This window comes from Nerophis lumbriciformis, linkage group LG18 (assembly GCF_033978685.3).
Source record: "Nerophis lumbriciformis linkage group LG18, RoL_Nlum_v2.1, whole genome shotgun sequence".
Taxonomy (NCBI): domain Eukaryota; kingdom Metazoa; phylum Chordata; class Actinopteri; order Syngnathiformes; family Syngnathidae; genus Nerophis; species Nerophis lumbriciformis.
In genome coordinates this window covers 38,823,269-38,843,783 of record NC_084565.2, presented here as the reverse complement: position 1 = coordinate 38,843,783, position 20,515 = coordinate 38,823,269, and the positions used below count along the sequence as shown (strand labels likewise).

Here is a 20,515-nt window from a genome sequence, read left to right as displayed (position 1 = left end):
ATTTACAACCCCCAGCAAAAATCAACAGTAAGTTGGCAATTCCCCCTTCAAAACAAAAGTTTTGTAAAAACCGGTCACCTTTTTTCAAACATTATCTCCTCTGAGCGCGTTTGTCGTTGTCGGCTTCAAACTAGCACAGGAGAGAGATTGAACCCTTCTGATTAAAAGTTGACCAAAAAGTTTTAATTACTGCTCCGGTTTGGATTTTATGTGCCGTCAAAGTCGGTCCCGTCCATCGCTGCTTGCAGCTTTAATTTTACTTGTTTTGGAAAGTCTTGACAAGCCAAATTTCCTTGTTCTATTGGCAGATAATTTTGCTTAGTTCAAATAAAATACCCCTCATTTTTGTATTTTTAGGGACCGAATGTCCCTTTGGGACAGAGGACCCTATTGTATTTTGTGCGTTTTATTATTATTATTATTATTATTATTCCGCCGCCTCTTTGAGCTGTAATTTGACCCCCTTAACATGCTTCAAAACTCACCATATTTGACACACGCATCAGGACTGGCGAAAATTGCCATTTAATTAAAAAAAAAAACCCCAAAACTCAAAATTGCGCTCTAGCGCCTCCTAGGAAAACACACAGACAAAACTCGTAGAGACATGAAACAAAAACCTCTATGTAGGTCTGACTTAGACCTAGATTTCATACATTGACATCCTTCAGCAAAAATCAACAAGAAGTTGGCAATTCCCCCTTCAAAACAAAATTCTAGTAAAAACAGTCACTTTTGCTTCTTTGAGCTGTAATTTGACCCCCTTAACATGCTTCAAAACTCACCAAACTGGACACACACATCAGGACTGGCAAAAACTGCGATCTAAAAAAAAAAAAAACCCAACCCCAAAACTCTAAATTGCGCTCTAGCACCTCCTAGGAAGAAAACACAGACACAACTGCTCCTAGGAAGAAAACTCAGACAAAATTGCCTGTAACTTCCAGTAGGAATGTCTTAGAGACATGAAACAAAAACCTCTATGTAGGTCTCACTTAGACCTACATTTCATATATTGACAACCCCAAGCAAAAATCAACAGTACGTTGGCAATTCCCCCTTCAAAACAAAAGTTTTGTAAAAACCGGTCACCTTTTTTCAAACATTATCTCCTCTGAGCGCGTTTGTCGTGTCGGCTTCAAACTAGCACAGGAGAGAGATTGAACCCTTCTGATTAAAAGTTGACCAAAAAGTTTTAATTACTTCTCCGGTTTGGATTTTATGTGCCGTCAAAGTCGGTCCCGTCCATCGCTGCTTGCAGCTTTATTTTTTTTCTTGTTTTTGAACACTGACTTTTTGCAATGTACAAAGTACAAAGAAGAAGAATTATGAGGAACGCTTTCAACCTTATTGAAAATAAATGTATATATTTGTAAACGCTCTGAAGTGGGAAAGGGGTAGGATTAAATAAGCTCTGCTTCTTCCTACTCCTTTTCGGACATGATGTAAAGTGAAATGATATGAAATTGTGTGATGTATTATGCTGTAAGTGTTCCAAATAAACTAAAGAAAGAAGGTCAAAAAAAGCATGTATGGTCAAGATAGATGGCGTGATTAATCTAAGTGTGTGCATAATTAATGCCATCATTAATCACTTGAGTTAACTCATTAATTTTGACAGCCCTAGAATAAACTGTCTGAGGAACTAAGAAGATGAATTGTGCACATTAAACCTACAGGCTGTACTCTCTGAGACCATCCATACTTGGAGCAACGTGACAACAGGAAGTGCGTTTGTCACATAAACCAGACGTGACACACCCATCATGAAAAAAAAAAAAAAAACACACAAAAACTTTTACAAACTACAACATATGTAAACACTGAAATAAAAATAATATGTCTCCTATGTGGCTAGAACAAGATTATATAACCCATTTCTTCTGTCAAGAAAGTATATTGAGTGGCTTTTTATCTACTGGACTTTTAAATCAAACTTGTGGAGCAAGTTTGGAGCATATTCATCAATACCGAGATAATAATGATAACCGTCGTCATTTTGGTTTGGATGCTCTTTTTACACGATAATGCCTAAATCAGTGTTTTTCAACCTTTTTTGAGCCAAGGCACATTTTTTGCGTGGAAAAAATCCACCACCAGCAGAAATCATAAAAAAACGAAACTCAGTTGACAGTAAAAAGTCGTCACAATTGTTGGATATGACTTTAAAGCATAACCAAGCATGCATCACTATAGCTCTTGTCTCAAAGTAGGTGTACTGTCACCACCTGTTACATCACGCCGTGACTTATTTGGAGTTTTTGCTGTTTTCCTGTGTGTAGTGTTTTAGTTCTTGTCTTGCGCTCCTATTTTGATGGCTTTTTCTCTTTTTTTGGTATTTTCATGTCTTCCTTTGAGCGATATTTCCCGCATCTACTTTATTCTAGCAATCAAGAATATTTCAGTTGTTTTTATCCTTCTTTGTGGGGACATTGTTGATTGTCATGTCATGTTCGGATGTACACTGTGGACGCCGCCTTTGCTCCACAGTAAGTCTTTGCGGTCGTCCAGCATTCTGTTTTTGTTTACTTTGTAGCCAGTTCAGTTTTAGTTTCGTTCTGCATAGCCTTCCCTAAGCTTCAATGCCTTTTCTTAGGAGCACTCACCTTTTGTTTATTTTTGGTTTAAGCATTAGACACCTTTTTACCTGCACACTGCCTCCCGCTGTTTCCGACATCTACAAAGCAATTAGCTACCTGCTGCCACCTACTGATATGGAAGAGTATTACACGGTTACTCTGCCGCGCTCTAGACAGCACCGACACTGAACAACAACACATCATTTGCCGACTATAATTACTGGTTTGCGAAAAAATATTTTTAACCCAAATAGTTCAAATTAGATAATCTCCCACGGCACACCAGACTGTATCTCACGGCACACTAGTGTACCGCGCCACAGTGGTTGAAAAACACTGGCCTAAATAATAGTGATGAATGACACAATATGTTACTACAGACTAAATAGGAGTCTTTGTTTGTTTACTTACTACTAAAAGACAAGTTGTCTAGTTTGTTCACTATTTTATTAAACGTGTTTAATGTATCATACGGGTTTTTTTTGTTCAAATAAAGCCAATAATGACATTTTGTTTGTGTTCCCTCTTTATTTTGAAAAGTATCGAAATATATGTTTTGGTACCGGTACCCGTACTAAAATATTGGTTCGGGGGACCACCCTAATAGCATTGTTGTCTGCTTGAGTCCTTCCACTTGTTTCAACCGTGTCTAACATTTCACACGACTAAATAATACAAGCATGTAGGATTCCTGCTGATATCAACAAGCTGTATCAGCATACCCACATTTACCTCTAAAGGCTTATGCGTGGACAGCACCTTTTAGTTCTTATTTCCAAAATTGTGTACACTACTGAATTGGGGTCTTATGGCCGCTTATGTGGACACTTATACTGCCATCTGGTGGTGTCAGAAGAGTATAACATACAATGGAATTTGGAAATAAAGTGTAAAAATAATTAGCATGTCACTAAACATGAAGTACACATTTGTGTACTTATGGACTAAGTACATCATATCAAAAGACGATTCTTAGTTTTTATTCTAATTAGTGTCCAATAAGCCCAAATAGCGAAGAGAAATAAAAAAAAGCATGTAAACAAACAGCTTGGGCCTTAGGTTTTTAATATTGGCAAAAAAAAACTTATTTTCGGAGAGAAAAAGTGTGACAATATGGGTTTTCTTACAAAAAATATAATCTATATCAGAGGTTCTCAACCTTTTTTCAGTGATGTACCCCCTTTGAACATTTTTTTAATTCAAGTACCCCCTAATAAGAGCAAAGCATTTTCGGTTGAAAAAAAGAGATAAAGAAGTAAAATACAGCACTATGTCATCAATTTCTGATTTATTAAATTGTATAACAGTGCAAAATATTGCTAATTTGTAGTGGTCTTTCTTGAACTATTTGGAAAAAAAGATATAAAAATAACTAAAAACTTGTTGAAAAATAAACAAGTGATTCAATTATAAATAAAGATTTCCACACATAGAAGTAATCATCAACTTAAAGTGCCCTCTTTGGGGATTGTAATAGAGATCCATCTGAATTTATGAACTTAATTCTAAACATTTTTTCACAAAAAAAGAAATCTTTAACATCAATATTTATGGAACATGTCCACAAAAAATCTTGCTGCCAACACTGAATATTGCATTGTTGCATTGTAATGAATGGAATAGCCTACTTGATTTGATGTTCAGTTTATGAACATACATTCATATTTTGTTGAAGTATTATTCAATAAATATATTTATAAAGGATTTTTGAATTGTTGCTATTTTTAGAATATTTAAAAAAAATCTCACGTACCCCTTGGCATACCTTCAAGTACCCCCAGGGGTACGCGTACCCCCATTTGAGAACCACTGATCTATATTGTCACGGCCCGAACGCACCTCAATGCGCATTCATGTGTGCGCTGCGCTGAGCGCGTGCCAGTCTGGCTGCAGCAAGGAGCTGCAATCAACCGCCAGCAATCAGCGCACCTGTCACTGATCAAAGGACCTGCATTCATAAGCCTGCACAACCTGCTATCCCGCGCCAGAACATAGTCCTCTGTTCCCGTACAGTAAGCCGACTAACCAAGCTCTATGCATTCTTTCTCTGTGTTTCTTCCCCGTCGTGTTGAATAGTATCGTGTCCTCCCTGCAGCCTGCTTTCGTTCCCACGTTACGAGCGGTGTGTCTCGTCTTCCCGCGTTCCCTCTGCTTCCCTGGCTGCTTCTTGGATCTCGACCTCCCGTCTGGACACGGACCTTTTGACGCCTCTCTAATCACCCCCGACTTCCTGCCTGTCTCACGGACCTACGAGCCTGCCCTGCCCCTATTGGACTTCCGCCTCTCGTGCAACACTGAGGGTAACACACTACAGTTAAATCCTACACATAGTCGCGCACCACACACAAATTCTTGACTAGTTCTCACACTTCATTTATTGATTGATATATATTGTGTATTAGGGCTGTGAATCTTTGGGTGTCCCACGATTCGATTCAATATCAGTTCTTGGGGTCACGATTCGATTCAAAATCGATTGTTTTTTTTCAATTCAACACGATTCTCGATTCAAAAACGATTTTTTCCAGATTCAAAAGGATTGTCTATTCATTCAATACATAGGATTTCAGCAGGATTTACCCCAGTCTGCTGACATGCAAGCAGAGTAGTAAAAAGCTTTTATAATTGTAAAGGACAATGTTTTATCAACTGATTGCAATAATGTAAATTTGTTTGAACTATTAAATGAAGCAAAAATATGACTTATTTTATCTTTGTGAAAATATTGGACACAGTGTGTTGTCAAGCTTATGAGATGCGATGCAAGTGTAAGCCACTGTAACACTACTGTTCTTTTTATTTTTATTTTTATAAATGTCTAATGATAATGTCAATGAGGGATTTTTAATCACTGCTATGTTGAAATTGTAACTAATATTGATACTGTTGTTGATAATACTCATTTTTGTTTCACTACTTTTGGTTTGTTCTGTGTCGTGTTTGTGTCTCCTCTCCATTGCTCTGTTTGTTGCAGTTCTGAGTGTTGCTGGTTTTGGAATTGGATTGCATTGTTATGATATTGCTGTGTATTGTTTTGTTGGAGTGATTAATTAAAAAAAAAAAAAAAAAAAAAAAAAATGTAAATAAAAAAAACATTTTTTAAATAAAAATAAAAATTTAAATAAAAAAAATAAAAATAAATCGATTTTTTAAAAATGAGAATCGATTCTGAATCGCACAATGTGAGAATTGCGATTCGAATAGATTTTTTTCCCACACCCCTGTTCTGTATATATATATATATATAAATAAAAAACTTAGTTTAAACAACGTCTCCTCCTCCTGTACACAACATATATAATATTATTTATAGCTTTTTTTTAATGTTTTAAATCCAGGATAGCAGCAGGAGGACAAATACCAAAATCCTGAAAAGGCTTTGAGGCTTTCCAACGTTTGTGTTTTCATGCTCCAAAAGCCAGTTGTCAGATACAGCGAGAGAAAAAAAAAGTATTTGGTGTGACAGCGTCATGCAAACAACCCTAAATCTGAGCCAAAATCAATAGGAGTCTTTGCTAAATGGCACTACAGTAATTGCTACAAACGGCCTCTCCTACATCCAGGCGTCCCACGCCAAGTCAAACACATCTGGTCCTCCTCTTTAGAACTTTCTCACCTCTTGCTGGGCGACTTGGTTCTGTTGGCCCAGCTCCCGGACCTGCTGGCATCGACCCTGCTCGGCCACCTCGTGCGAGTTCACCGACGCCTGGAACTCGGCTCGCAGCTTGTCCGTCTCGCACCGCAGGGCGGATACTTCCTTCTGGGAGACAACCAGTCCATTAAAAAGTTGAATGTGTCATCGGCGCTCGCTAGATTGCTGATTTGGACCTTGTTCTGCTCCTGCGCAGCTAGCGCCTCACTGCGTGTGCGCTGCAGCTCCGTGGTTGCCGAGTCCAGATTCTGCTGCAGGCCCGACATCTTCTGCACCATGGCAGCCTTCTGGGACAAAGCCTGGGCACAGGAATTAAACATTAGAACAGAGCAGGGGTTTCCTAACTTTTTGGGCTAAAATACATTGAAAGCCGACTGCATGTAAAGTAACTAATATAATATATAATAATAATATAATAAAATAATTTAATATTAAGAGTATGTGAAAGTTTGACTCCTACATTGTTAACTTCTTAAAGTTTTGTAATCAATCATAAATATCAAGCAGCTGAAATGCACCAAACATATGTTTTACATTTTTCCCATCATGCATTGCATGGCTGTAATTTAGATTTTTTTTTTGATGGTGTTTGGACATTTTTCATAATATCCACAATGTTCAGTGAGCAAGTTGTGTTATGTGTGACCATGTGTGTTTACATTTATGTTAGTTACCCTTTTTTTTGTTGCACCATGACTAGGGAAGGTTGTTTGGATGCTCTGCTATTGTTACAAAAAAAATTATCAAGAGTCATTGATCCGGTTTACCCACATTGTCCAAAAGGGTGGCAGTAAATATTATTACTGCAACACGCTTCTTGTCGGGATCCCCAGCAAGAACATCCAGAAGCTGCTATACATACAGAATAGTGCTGCTAGGATCCTGATGAGAGTGCGGAAATACGACCATATCACACCAATTCTCAAATCCCTTCACTGGCTTCCTGTTCCAGTCAGGATTGAATACAAAGTCTCCCTACTAACCCACCAGTGCGTCCATGGAAATGCCCCCCTCTACCTCAAAGACCTACTCACCCCCAAATCCTCCACTTTTGTACTCCACTGCAATCTGGGTAAAGTCTTTTTCATTGCGCTTCATTCTTTTCATTTCATAGCCAGTACAATTATCTAGGAAAATGTTTCTCGAAAACTCTCTGTATAAAACTTAATCGTGCAGAATTTAAACAAGGCGCTACTAAACTAAGATTTTTCCTTATTTCTAAAATATATACAAAGCATTTGTTTTTGGGCTTTCACCGAACCCTGCAATATGTGTAGTATATATATATATATATATATATTTTATATATTTGCACATTGTTTTTCTAGCATGCACACATCGCACTGTATGGAATGGCCTCAATCTCGTTACCTTGCGTAATGACAATAAAGCTGATTCTGATTCTGATTCTTCTGATTCTGATATTGAATTTTTGCATGTGTGATGTCACATCCTTCCTTAATAAGTGACCATTGCATCATACCTTATAATTGTTCAGCAACCATTCTAAATTAGGGTCTGGTAATTAACATGGGCAGCTATTGCATCATAGCAGCAAACATTTAAAGTTACGATTTGGTGATTAACATGAGCATTGATTGCATCATACCTTATAGCTGTTCAGCCTACCATTCTAAGATAAGGTTTGGTAATTAACGTGGCTGCAAAAAAGAAGTTCACGTGCAAGTTAAACAACAAGAAAATGAGTCAAAGCAGCACTTGTCTGATATTGCTATAGTGCTATCTCCAAATTGTCTCCACTCGCTTTGCATTGGGAAGGCCAATGGTTGCAGAAAGTACAAAGTAATTTAATACACTTTTAAAAACCAAATGTTGAAACCGTGAGTCAGGATGGTGTGTGGAAAAGCTAAATGCCTGTGTCAGTCTCCCACATAATAAACATGCTAAAGCAACAGTTTGACACAAAGTTCTGCTAAACAGTGACATTGCTTATCTGTGATTTTGATTGGCTATTCAAAAAGTCTCTGACAGTAAAGAAGACTGACAATGTTCTATTAAAAACAAAAGCCTTGGACCTTGAAATTTCATGACTTGTTTGATCATTCAGACTAATTGGTTTGAGAAATTGTTGACGACATCAGTGAATGCCTCGGCAGAAAACACCACCTGATTAAATGTAAAACTACGAAGAGTTCAACCCTTAATGAATTATCTGTAATGAGTGGAAAAGCGGGGCATCGATTGCGTCGTACCTTAATAGCTGTTAAGCCAACCCTTTTAAGCTACGGTTTGGTAGTTAACATGGGCGCCGATTGTGTCGTACCTTAATAGCTGTTATGCCAACCCTTTTAAGCTACGGATTGGTAGTTAACATGGGCGCCGATTGCGTCGTACCTTAATAGCAATTCAGCCAACCCTTTTAAGTTACGGTTCGGTAGTTAACATGAGCGGGGATTGCATCATATTTTAAAAAAATATATTAAAAAAACACTTGAATGGTCTGAATGAGTTGAATTTTTTTTATTTTTTTTAATTTTTTAAATCGGTGGAGAAATGTTGAAGTAATAACCTGTTGAAATGAGAAATGGTATTACGGAATTTCGGGAAAACCAGGAATTTTTCGAGTTCTGATTAAGAGGAATGTTTTGACGGTGGAACAGTTGAAATGCGTTGAAAAATGTGGAAAGAGTAGTCGCCAGAAAAAAGGGTGGAAATAGGCTTTGGAAAAGCAGGAATTCTGGAAAATCCAGGACTTTTTTTTAACTTGGAAAAGGGGAAGTTTGAATTTCTAGAATAGTGGAATGTGTTGAAGGTAGAATGGTTTGAATAGGTTGAAAAATGTGGAAATGGTGGAAGTTTGAAAAATGGCTAATTCATTTTGAATGGGAAAAATGTCCCGGAAAACCTGAAATTCTGGGAATTAACATGGGCTCCGATTGCGTCGTACCTTAATAGCTGTTCAGCCAACCTTTTTAAGTTACGGTTCGTTAGTTAACATGGACGCCGATTGCGTCGTACCTTAATAGCAGTTCAGCCAACCCTTTTAAGTTACGTTTTGGTAGTTAACATGAGCAGGGATTGCATCATATTTTTTTCTAAAAAATAAAAAAAACACTTGAATGGTCTGAATGAGTTGAAAAGGTTGGTGTTGGAATGTTGTAAATCGGTGGAGAAATGTTGAAGTAATAACATGTTGAAATGAGAAATGAAATTACGGAATTCCTGGAATTTCGGGAAAACCATGAATTTTCCCAATTCTGATTAAGAGGAATGTTTTGACTGTGGAACAGTTGAAATGCGTTGAAAAATGTGGAAGGAGTAGTCGCCAGAAAAAAGGGTGGGAATAGGGCTTTGGAAAAGCAGGAATTCTGGAAAATCCTGGACATTTTTTTAATTTGGAAAAGGGGAAGTTTAAATTTCCAGAATGGTGGAATGTGTTGAAGGTGGAATGGTTTGAATAGGTTGAAAAATGTGGAAATGGTGGAAGTTTGAAAAATGGCTAATTCATTTTGAATGGGAAAAATGTCCGGGAAAACCTGAAATTCTGGGAAATCTGGGAATTAACACGGGCTCCGATTGCGTCGTACCTAAATAGCTGTTCAGCCAACCTTTTTAAGTTACGGTTCGTTAGTTAACACGGACGCCGATTGCGTTGTACCTTAATAGCAGTTCAGCCAACCCTTTTAAGTTACGTTTTGGTAGTTAACATGAGCAGGGATTGCATCATATTTTTTTCTAAAAAAATTAAAAAAACACTTGAATGGTCTGAATGGGTTGAAAAGGTTGGTGTTGGAATGTTTTAAATCGGTGGAGAAATGTTGAAGTAATAACATGTTGAAATGAGAAATGGTATTACGGAATTTCGGGAAAACCAGGAATTTTTCGAGTTCTGATTAAGAGGAATGTTTTGACGGTGGAACAGTTTAAATGCGTTGAAAAATGTGGAAGGAGTAGTCGCCAGAAAAAATGGTGGGAATAGGGCTTTGCAAAAACAGGAATTCTGGAAAATCCTGGACTTTTTTTGAACTTGGAAAAGGGGAAGTTTGAATTTCCAGAATGGTGGAATGTGTTGAAGATAGAATGCTTTGAATAGGTTGAAAAATGTGGAAATTTGAAAAATGGCCAATTAATTTTGAATGGGAAATATGTCTCGGAAAACATTGAATTCTGGGAAATCTGGGAATTTATTTGAACTTGGAAAAATGATTGTTTAAATTTCCAGAATGGTGGAATGTGTTGAAGGTAGAATGCTTTGAATAGGTTGAAAAATGTGGAAATGGTGGAAGTTTGAAAAATGGCTAATTCATTTTGAATGGGAAAAATGTCCCGGAAAACCTGGAAATCTGGGAAATCTGGGAATTAGCATGGGCTCCGATTGCGTCGTACCTTAATAGAAGTTCTGCCAACCCTTTTAAGTTACGGCTCTGTAGTTAACATGAGCGGGGGATGACTTTTTGATCAATGACAGTTTTCATTGAAAAAAAAAAAATAGTGTGTTAACATTGCAACTTTTTCTCCTTACATTTCACCTGTAAGCTCTTTTATTCCACTTGTTGATGTTTTTTCTTTTGTAGTGGTATTTAAAAAAAATTAAAAAAAAATTGGTGAGCACTCTGTATTTGTGTGTCTGACTTGTGAGACCGGAGAACATCACCTCCTGTTTCTCGCTCTCAGCCTGCAGGAGGATTTGCTTGCATTGCTGCTGCACTCGGAGCAGTTCCCCCTGGGCCTGCTGCGCCTCCTCCTGGGCCTGCTGAACCTCCTTCCGGCTGCGCGCGTCCGACGCCTCCAAGCCAGCGCGCAGCTGCTCGGTCAGCGCGGCACACTGCTGCTCCTGCGGGGAAGCACCATGACACGAGTCCTGGTCACCTTGTTGCGGCATCAAACCTTGAGCCTGCGTTGAGCCTCCAGCTGCTCTCTGTGCTGTTCATCCCTGCTCTTTAGGCTCTGGAGGGCGTTCTTCTCCACCTGGACACACTTCTCCTCCAAAATGCTGCGCTCCTGTGCAGCCTGAGCGAGCTGGTGCTCTGCGTCCAGATGCACCTGTGCAACATCACCTGCACACACACACACACGTCATTGACTTTAGTTGCTTCTACGGTTGAGCCGTGAGCAAAGTGCTGGGAAAATCGGCTCCACACGTCAAGCGGCCCAGCTGTCGGACACTTGAAATATGGTCCTCTGGTGGACCCTTTGACCAGAGGGGTTGGCATGAGGGTCTACTCACGCGTCAAGGCCTCGTTAGCCGACAACACGCTGCGCCGCTCCGCCTCCAGGCGGCCGCACTCGGCCTCCAGGGACGAAGACAGCTCATGGCTCTGGAACAGACTGGTCTCCAGGGACTGCTTCTCAGCTCTGCACGGTTGTGGGAAGACGTTTGAAGCGTGAGGTGTGGAAGCTCGTACAAAAATCCAAGCAGCCGGCGTTACATTTCCGTAGCAAAGCGTGTTACTTCTATCAATCAATCAATCAATGTTTATTTATATAGCCTTAAATCACGAGTGTCTCAAAGGGCTGCACAAGCCACAATGACATCCCCGATTAGATCCCACATAAGGGCAAGGAAAAACTCAACCCAATGGGACAATGAGAAACCTTGGAGGGGACCGCAGATGTGGGGACTGCCCACACGGGCGACCGGTGCAATGGACGTGGAGTGGATCTAACATAATATTGTGAGAGTCCAGTCCATAGTGGATCTAGCATAATAGTGAGAGTCCAGTCCATAGTGGATCTAACATAATAGTGTGAGAGTCCAGTCCATAGTGGGTCTAACATAATAGTGAGAGTCCAGTCCATAGTGGATCTAGCATAATAGTGAGAGTCCAGTCCATAGTGGATCTAACATAATATTGTGAGAGTCCAGTCCATAGTGGATCTAGCATAATAGTGAGAGTCCAGTCCATAGTGGATCTAACATATTGTGAGAGTCCAGTCCATAGTGGATCGAACATAATAGTGAGAGTCCAGTCCATAGTGGATCTAGCATAATAGTGAGAGTCCAGTCCATAGTGGATCTAACATATTGTGAGAGTCCAGTCCATAGTGGATCTAGCATAATAGTGAGAGTCCAGTCCATAGTGGATCTAACATAATTGTGTGAGAGTCCAGTCCATAGTGGATCTAACATAATAGTGTGAGAGTCCAGTCCATAGTGGATCTAACATAATAGTGTGAGAGTCCAGTCCATAGTGGATCTAACATAATATTGTGAAGGTCCAGTCCATAGTGGATCTAACATAATAGTGAGAGTCCAGTCCATAGTGGATCTAGCATAATAGTGAGAGTCCAGTCCATAGTGGATCTAACATAATAGTGTGAGAGTCCAGTCCATAGTGGGTCTAACATAATAGTGAGAGTCCAGTCCATAGTGGATCTAATATAATATGTGAGAGTCCAGTCCATAGTGGATCTAGCATAATAGTGAGAGTCCAGTCCATAGTGGATCTAATATAATATGTGAGAGTCCAGTCCATAGTGGATCTAGCATAATAGTGAGAGTCCAGTCCATAGTGGATCTAACATAATAGTGAGAGTCCAGTCCATAGTGAATCTAGCATAATAGTGAAATAGTGAGAGTCCAGTCCATAGTGGATCCAACATAATAGTAAGAGTTCAGTCCATAGTGGATCTAACATAATAGTGTGAGAGTCCAGTCCATAGTGGATGTAACATAATAGTGAGAGTCCAGTCCATAGTGGATCTAACACAATAGTGTGAGAGTCCAGTCCATAGTGGATCTAACATAATAGTGTGAGAGTCCAGTCCATAGTGAATCTAACATAATATTGTGAGAGTCCAGTCCATAGTGGATCTAGCATAATAGTGAGAGTCCAGTCCATAGTGGATCTAACATATTGTGAGAGTCCAGTCCATAGTGGATCTAGCATAATAGTGAGAGTCCAGTCCATAGTGGATCTAACATAATAGTGTGAGAGTCCAGTCCATAGTGGGTCTAACATAATAGTGAGAGTCTAGTCCATAGTGGATCTAGCATAATAGTGAGAGTCTAGTCCATAGTGGATCTAACATAATAGTGTGAGTCCAGTCCATAGTGGATCTAACATAATAGTGTGAGAGTCCAGTCCATAGTGGATCTAACATAATAGTGTGAGAGTCCAGTCCATAGTGGATCTAACATAATAGTGTGAGAGTCCAGTCCATAGTGGGTCTAACATAATATTGTGACAGTCCAGTCCATAGTGGATCTAACATTATAGTGTGAAAGTCCAGTCCATAGTGGATCTAACATTATAGCGTGAGAGTCCAGTCCATAGTGGATCTAACATTATAGTGTGAAAGTCCAGTCCATAGTGGATCTAACATTATAGTGTGAGAGTTCAGTCCATAGTGGATCTAACATAATAGTGTGAGTCCAGTCCATAGTGGGTCTAACATAATATTGTGACAGTCCAGTCCATAGTGGATCTAACATTATAGTGTGAAAGTCCAGTCCATAGTGGATCTAACATTATAGTGTGAGAGTCCAGTCCATAGTGGATCTAACATAATAGTGTGAGAGTCCAGTCCATAGCGAATTTAACATAATAGTGTGAGAGTCCAGTCCATAGTGGATCTAACATAATATTGTGAGAGTCCAGTCCATAGTGGATCTAACATAATAGTGTGAGAGTCCAGTCCATAGTGGATCTAACATAATAGTGTGAGAGTCCAGTCCATAGTGGATCTAACATAATAGTGTGAGAGTCCAGTCCATAGTGGGTCTAACATAATAGTGAGAGTCCAGCCCATAGTGGATCTAGCATAATAGTGAGAGTCCAGTCCATAGTGGATCTAACATAATAGTGTGAGTCCAGTCCATAGTGTGTCTAACATAATAGTGAGAGTCCAGTCCATAGTGGGTCTAACATAATATTGTGAAAGTCCAGTCCATAGTGGATCTAACATTATAGTGTGAGAGTCCAGTCCATAGTGGATCTAGAATAATAGTGTGAGAGTCCAGTCCATAGCGAATCTAACATAATAGTGTAAGAGTCCAGTCCATAGTGGATCTAACATAATATTGTGAGAGTCCAGTCCATAGTGGGTCTAACATAATAGTGAGAGTCTAGTCCATAGTGGATCTAACATAATAGTGTGAGAGTCCAGTCCATAGTGGGTCTAACATAATAGTGAGAGTCTAGTCCATAGTGGATCTAACATAATATTGTGAGAGTCCAGTCCATAGTGGATCTAACATAATATTGTGAGAGTCCAGTCCATAGTGGATCTAACATAATAGTGTGAGAGTCCAGTCCATAGTGGATCTAACATAATTGTGTGAGAGTCCAGTCCATAGTGGATCTAACATAATAGTGTGAGAGTCCAGTCCATAGTGGATCTAACATAATAGTGTGAGAGTCCAGTCCATGGTGGATCTAACGTATTATTGTGAGAGTCCAGTCCATAGTGGATCTAACATAATAGTGAGAGTCCAGTCCATAGTGGATCTAGCATAATAGTGAGAGTCCAGTCCATAGTGGATCTAACATAATATTGTGAGAGTCCAGTCCATAGTGGATCTAACATAATAGTGTGAGAGTCCAGTCCATAGTGGATCTAACATAATAGTGTGAGAGTCCAGTCCATAGTGGATCTAACATAATAGTGTGAGAGTCCAGTCCATAGTGAATCTAGCATAATAGTGAGAGTCCAGTTCATAGTGGATCTAACATATTGTGAGAGTCCAGTCCATAGTGGATCTAGCATAATAGTGAGAGTCCAGTCCATAGTGGATCTAACATAATAGTGAGAGTCCAGTCCATAGTGGGGCCAGCAGATGTGGGGTGCATTGGACATCGAGTGGATCTAGCATAATATTGTGAGAGTCCAGTCCATATGCATCAAATCATATTTCTATTTAGCCTAACATTCTCAGTTAGGGCATCTTTGTATTCCCACTGCCATCTGGGTATTGAAACAGTACCATGAGTCAAAGTAATCTTGTATTCTATAAGCCCAGCAGTTCTTGAAATTTGTAGAAAAAAACTATAATCCTTTCAAATTGCAACTTTCTAGGTTTACTGGAACACTGAAATAAATCTAACAAATTCAATGATGGTAGTCAGTTTCATTTTTAGATCGAACAATGACGGAATCACCGTGTAAATGTTCAGTTGAACACCTGAGTGTTCACGCCTTGGAGGGCTGTTGCAGCAGGTGGATTGACATGAATCACGACTCCAGCGTGATCGATATCAATAGAAACAAAGGAGAGGATTATCAGACTTCTTTAGGAAAGGTCAATCATCACCAATGTTGCAAAAGATGTCAGCTGTGTGTAAAATCTGGGAGTACAAACAACAATGGATGGTTGTAAAAGGAAAGCGTACTGGTAGACCGAGGAAAACACCAGAACACTTCAAGCAATATGTCTTGAAAACAGAAAAATGCACAGCAAAACAAATGAAGGTTAAGTGGGCAGAAACTGGATCCCTATTTGGGTCTGGTCTGGTATGGCTTCTCTTTGAAGCAATTTTAGTTACAATTGTTAAAGACCTACTGAAAGCCACTACTACCGACCACGCAGTCTGATAGTTTATATATCAATGATGAAATCTTAACATTGCAACACATGCCACAAGCTTACTAAAGTGCAATTTTAAATTTTGCGCGAAATATCCTGCTGAAAACGTCTCGGTATGATGACGTCGGCGCGTGACGTCACGGATTGTAGAGGACATTTTGGGACAGCATGGTGGCCAGCTATTAAGTCGTCTGTTTTCATCGCAAAATTCCACAGTATTCTGGACATCTGTGTTGGTGAATCTTTTGCAATTTGTTCAATGAACAATGGAGACAGCAAAGAAGAAAGCTGTAGGTGGGAAGCGGTGTATTGCGACCGACTTCAGCAACACAAACACGGCCGGTGTTTCATTGTTTACATTCCCGGAAGATGACAGTCAAGCTTTACCATTGGCCTGTGGAGAACTGGGACAACAGAGACTCTTACCAGGAGGACTTTGAGTTGGATGCGCAGACGCGGTACCGTGAGTACGCACGCAGCTGCGGCTTCCAAACATTTGATCGCTTGCCCGTACGTGCGTGCCACTATGTGCATGTCTTTGGGGAAATATATGTGCTGTATGAACTTTGGGGAGGTGAACGGTACTTTGGGCTGTGGGATTGAGTGTGTTGTGCAGGTGTTTGAGTCGTATTGGCGGGTTATATGGACGGGAGGGGGGAGGTGTTTGTTATGCGGGATTAATTTGTGGCATATTAAATATAAGCCTGGTTGTGTTGTGGCTAATTGTGTTTATTTACTGTTTTAGTCATTCCCAGCTGAATATCAGGTCCCACCCGCCTCTCACAGCATCTTCCCTATCTGAATCGCTCCCACTGCCCTCTAGTCCTTCACTCTCACTTTCCTCATCCACGAATCTTTCATCCTCGCTCAAATCTATGGGGAAATCGTCGCTTTCTCGGTCCGAATCGCTCTCGCTGCTGGTGGCCATGATTGTAAACAATGTGCGGATGTGAGGAGCTCCACAACCTGTGACGTCACGCTACTCGTCTGCTACTTCCGGTACAGGCAAGGCTTTTTTTATCAGCGACCAAAAGTTGCGAACTTTATCGTCGATGTTCTCTACTAAATCTTTTCAGCAAAAATATGGCAATATCGCGAAATGATCAAGTATGACACATAGAATGGATCTGCTACCCCCGTTTAAATAAGAAAATCGCATTTCAGTAGGCCTTTAAGCATACTTGCCAACCCTCCCGAATTTTCCGGGAGACTCCCGAAATTCAGCGTCTCTCCCGAAAACCTCCTGGGACAAATATTCTCCCGAAAATCAGGTCAGCCGGAGCTGGAGGCCACGCCCCCTCCAGCTCCATGCGGACCTGAGTGAGGACAGCCTTTTTTCACAACGGGAGGACAACAGGGTGACAAGAACTAAATCATCCAGAAAAGAGATAAATTGTATTATTATGTTTATCTTACCTAAAAATAAATATATTTATTAATAAAAAATAAAAAATAAATTTTTACTATATTTTGCTGAAAACATCAAAATTTATTGTATTTTTATTTTTATTTTTTCTGACTCCTTATTACATCCAGGCATTAGAATTATACATTAAAATAAACATATTTGAAATAATTAATTTTAAATTATCATAATAATTCATTTAAAATTACCATATTTAATTATTAAAATAATTGCTTGTTTATCAACAACTTTAGCATTTTATTCATTACATTTTGAAGCTCTCAGAAGCCAAGTTATGTTATATTCCTTAAGATTTATTTATGCAAGTTTGAAGTATCAATTATCTAAACACAGTTTTGTTTGCATATTTTCAGGATATATATATATATATATATATATATATATATATATATATATATATATATATATGAAATACTTGACTTGGTGAATTCTAGCTGTCAATATACTCCTCTCCTCTTAACCACGCCCCCAACCACGCCCTGCCCCACCCCCGACCACGCCCCTACCCCCCACCTCCTGAAATCGGAGGTCTCAAGGTTGGCAAGTATGCCTTTAAGTAGGTAGCAATGCCTTTCAACGTTTAGGTCCAACCAGGCCCGGCCCTAACCAATCTGGCGCCCTAGGCAAGATTTTAGGTGGCGCCCCCCCACATCGGCAGTGAAGTGTATATACTCACAAGAACCCGAATAGCTTTGTCTTTGACCTTTTTTTTTTACTTACAACTATACCTAATATATAAAGGGGTGGAAAAGTGACTATTACCTGCAGGGCAAACATTAGCTAACCAGAAGGCAATAACAACGTAAACAAAAAACACCTGCTTAAAAGATCTAATACAAATGTCCCTGAGGAATGTAAGGTGGGAGTACTGTAATTACCTAACGTTACATTATTATTTTCCATAACAATTTAGCCCCCTCCACAATATTAACCCGACGTTAAAACAGAACTAGCTATTTATTGATTAGCAATTGCCGAATCATGTAGCATTAGCTTAATGCTAAAAAGCCAGGTTACTATCACATTCTGTAACAGACAAATAATTTCATGTAGGCTAACGTTACCTACCTGCTACTTCTGTCTTTTCTCGTTTCTACCCCTCTTCTTTTCTCTTTTTTCTTCCTTGGGCACCTGACAGTTTTGGCCGTTTTGACATCTTGTGTTGATTTTTTGATGTGGTGACGTCCAAAAAGAGTCATGATACGGGAAGGGAGGGGGCGCACCGTGCGGGGGGAGGAGGGGGGGCGTAATGTTGTAACAAATAATATTTCTATTAAATAGGCTTTACTTTGCATTTTAATTAACTAATTAATTTTATTTTTTGTATTTAGAAATAATAGTACCAACTTTTTTTTTTTTTTCTCCAACATTTGTGGCACTGGCGTGGCGCCCCCTGATGGACGGCGCCCTTAGCATTTACCTATACGGCCTATGCCATGGGCCGGCCCTGGGTCCAACTACTACTACAGAAATGGCTGTTGGACATGACATGAGCGGACCCCCAGGCACTTGTGGTGGGTGGGGTTAGCCTAACCTTAGGCCTCTCTTAATAGGTGGATCTAGGCGGTACACAGCGTACCTGCGACACCAGTAATTGGGTCGCTGAAACATTAGCAGCTCGCATCAAAGCATATTTCTATTTAGCCTAACTGAATGTGTACACAGACCGAGGACCTGGTTAATGAGACATCCACACCCTCAGCACTGAACACAAACCTGAGTACTTGCAGCTCCTGCACCAGGCCGCAGGTCTTTCGCTCGGCCGCACTGAGTCGGACCTCCAGGCCGGCCTTGTCCTTGGCCAGCTCCTCCTTGTCGGCGCCGGCCTTCTTGAGGGCTGCATGGTGCACCTCCAGCTGCTTCCCGCAATGGTGCAGCTCCTCTGACAAGCTCTGCATCTGCCTGATCACCTGCAAACACACACACACTGTCAAACTCACAGAACAGCGGTCTAGAATGCGTGGAGTGGCACACAGTGGATGAGACAGATTGATACGAGCGTGATGGGTTGATATTTTTGTCCCAGTTTCCCTTTCATACCGGACAAGAAATTTGTCTCTTTTAATTTTTTTTGAACTTACAATACTGACTTTTCCCCTCAAACCAATTATGTGCAGTAGAACAGAAAAAAAATCATAATTTCCTTTTCATATACTATTCCAATGTATTTCAACCGGTTCAAGTATCAATCACATAAATGATCGCATTAACAATGTGTAAACGCACTATTTATTTTGACCGCTCCTTCACCTTAACAGTTAGAGATGCTACCTCAGTAGAAGCATCTTAAAACTCATTTGTATACTCTAGCCTTTAAATAGACCCCCCTTTTTAGACCAGTTGATCTGCCGTTTCTTTTTTGCTCTGCCCCCCTCTCCTTTGTGGGTACAGATTCGGCGACCACAGGTGGACCCGGGGTGAACCACTCATCTGTGCATCAGTTGGGGACGTCTCTGCGCTGCTGACCTGTCTCCACTCAAGATGATCTCCTGCTGGCCCCACTAAGGACTGGACTCTCACACTATTAACTAGATCCACTATGGACTGGACTCTCACTATTATGTTAGATCCACTATGGACTGGACTCTCACTATTATGTTAGATCCACTATGGACTGGACTCTCACACTATTATGTTAGATCCACTATGGACTGGACTCTCACTATTATGTTAGATCCACTATGGACTGGACTCTCACACTATTAGGTTAGATCCACTATGGACTGGACTCTCACTATTATGTTAGATCCACTATGGACTGGGCTCTCACACTATTATGTTAGATCCACTATGGACTGGACTCTTACTATTATGTTAGATCCACTATGGACTGGACTCTCACTATTATGTTAGATCCACTATGGACTGGGCTCTCACAATATTATGTTAGATCCACTATGGACTGGACTCTCACACTATTATGTTAGATCCACTATGGACTGGACTCTCACTATTATGTTAGATCCACTATGGACTGGACTCTCACTATTATGTTAGATCCACTATGGACTGGACTCTCACACTATTAGGTTAGATCCACTATGGACTGGACTCTCACTATTATGTTAGATCCACTATGGACTGGGCTCTCACACTATTATGTTAGATCCACTATGGACTGGACTCTTACTATTATGTTAGATCCACTATGGACTGGACTCTCACTATTATGTTAGATCCACTATGGACTGGACTCTCACACTATTATATTAGATCCATTATGGACTGGACTCTCACACTATTATGTTAAATCCACTATGGACTGGACTCTCACACTATTATGTTAGATCCACTATGGACTGGACTCTCACAATATTATGTTAGATCCACTATGGACTGGACTCTCACACTATTATGCTAGATCCACTATG

The 20,515-nt window shown here is 40.1% G+C and overlaps 1 protein-coding gene across 1 annotated transcript in view; it reads right to left on the bottom strand.

Annotated features, from left to right (window-relative positions):
• Positions 1-20,515, bottom strand: part of crocc2 (ciliary rootlet coiled-coil, rootletin family member 2) — a 185,459-nt gene that overhangs the window by 67,376 nt on the left and 97,568 nt on the right. The window contains exons 18-23 of the mRNA XM_072915124.1: positions 18,861-19,054; positions 11,420-11,547; positions 11,080-11,249; positions 10,847-11,026; positions 6,408-6,530; positions 6,196-6,339 (exon numbers count right to left, since the gene is read on the bottom strand). Of these exons, the coding sequence (XP_072771225.1) occupies positions 6,196-6,339; positions 6,408-6,530; positions 10,847-11,026; positions 11,080-11,249; positions 11,420-11,547; positions 18,861-19,054 (939 nt within the window). The remainder of the gene's footprint in view (positions 1-6,195; positions 6,340-6,407; positions 6,531-10,846; positions 11,027-11,079; positions 11,250-11,419; positions 11,548-18,860; positions 19,055-20,515) is intronic.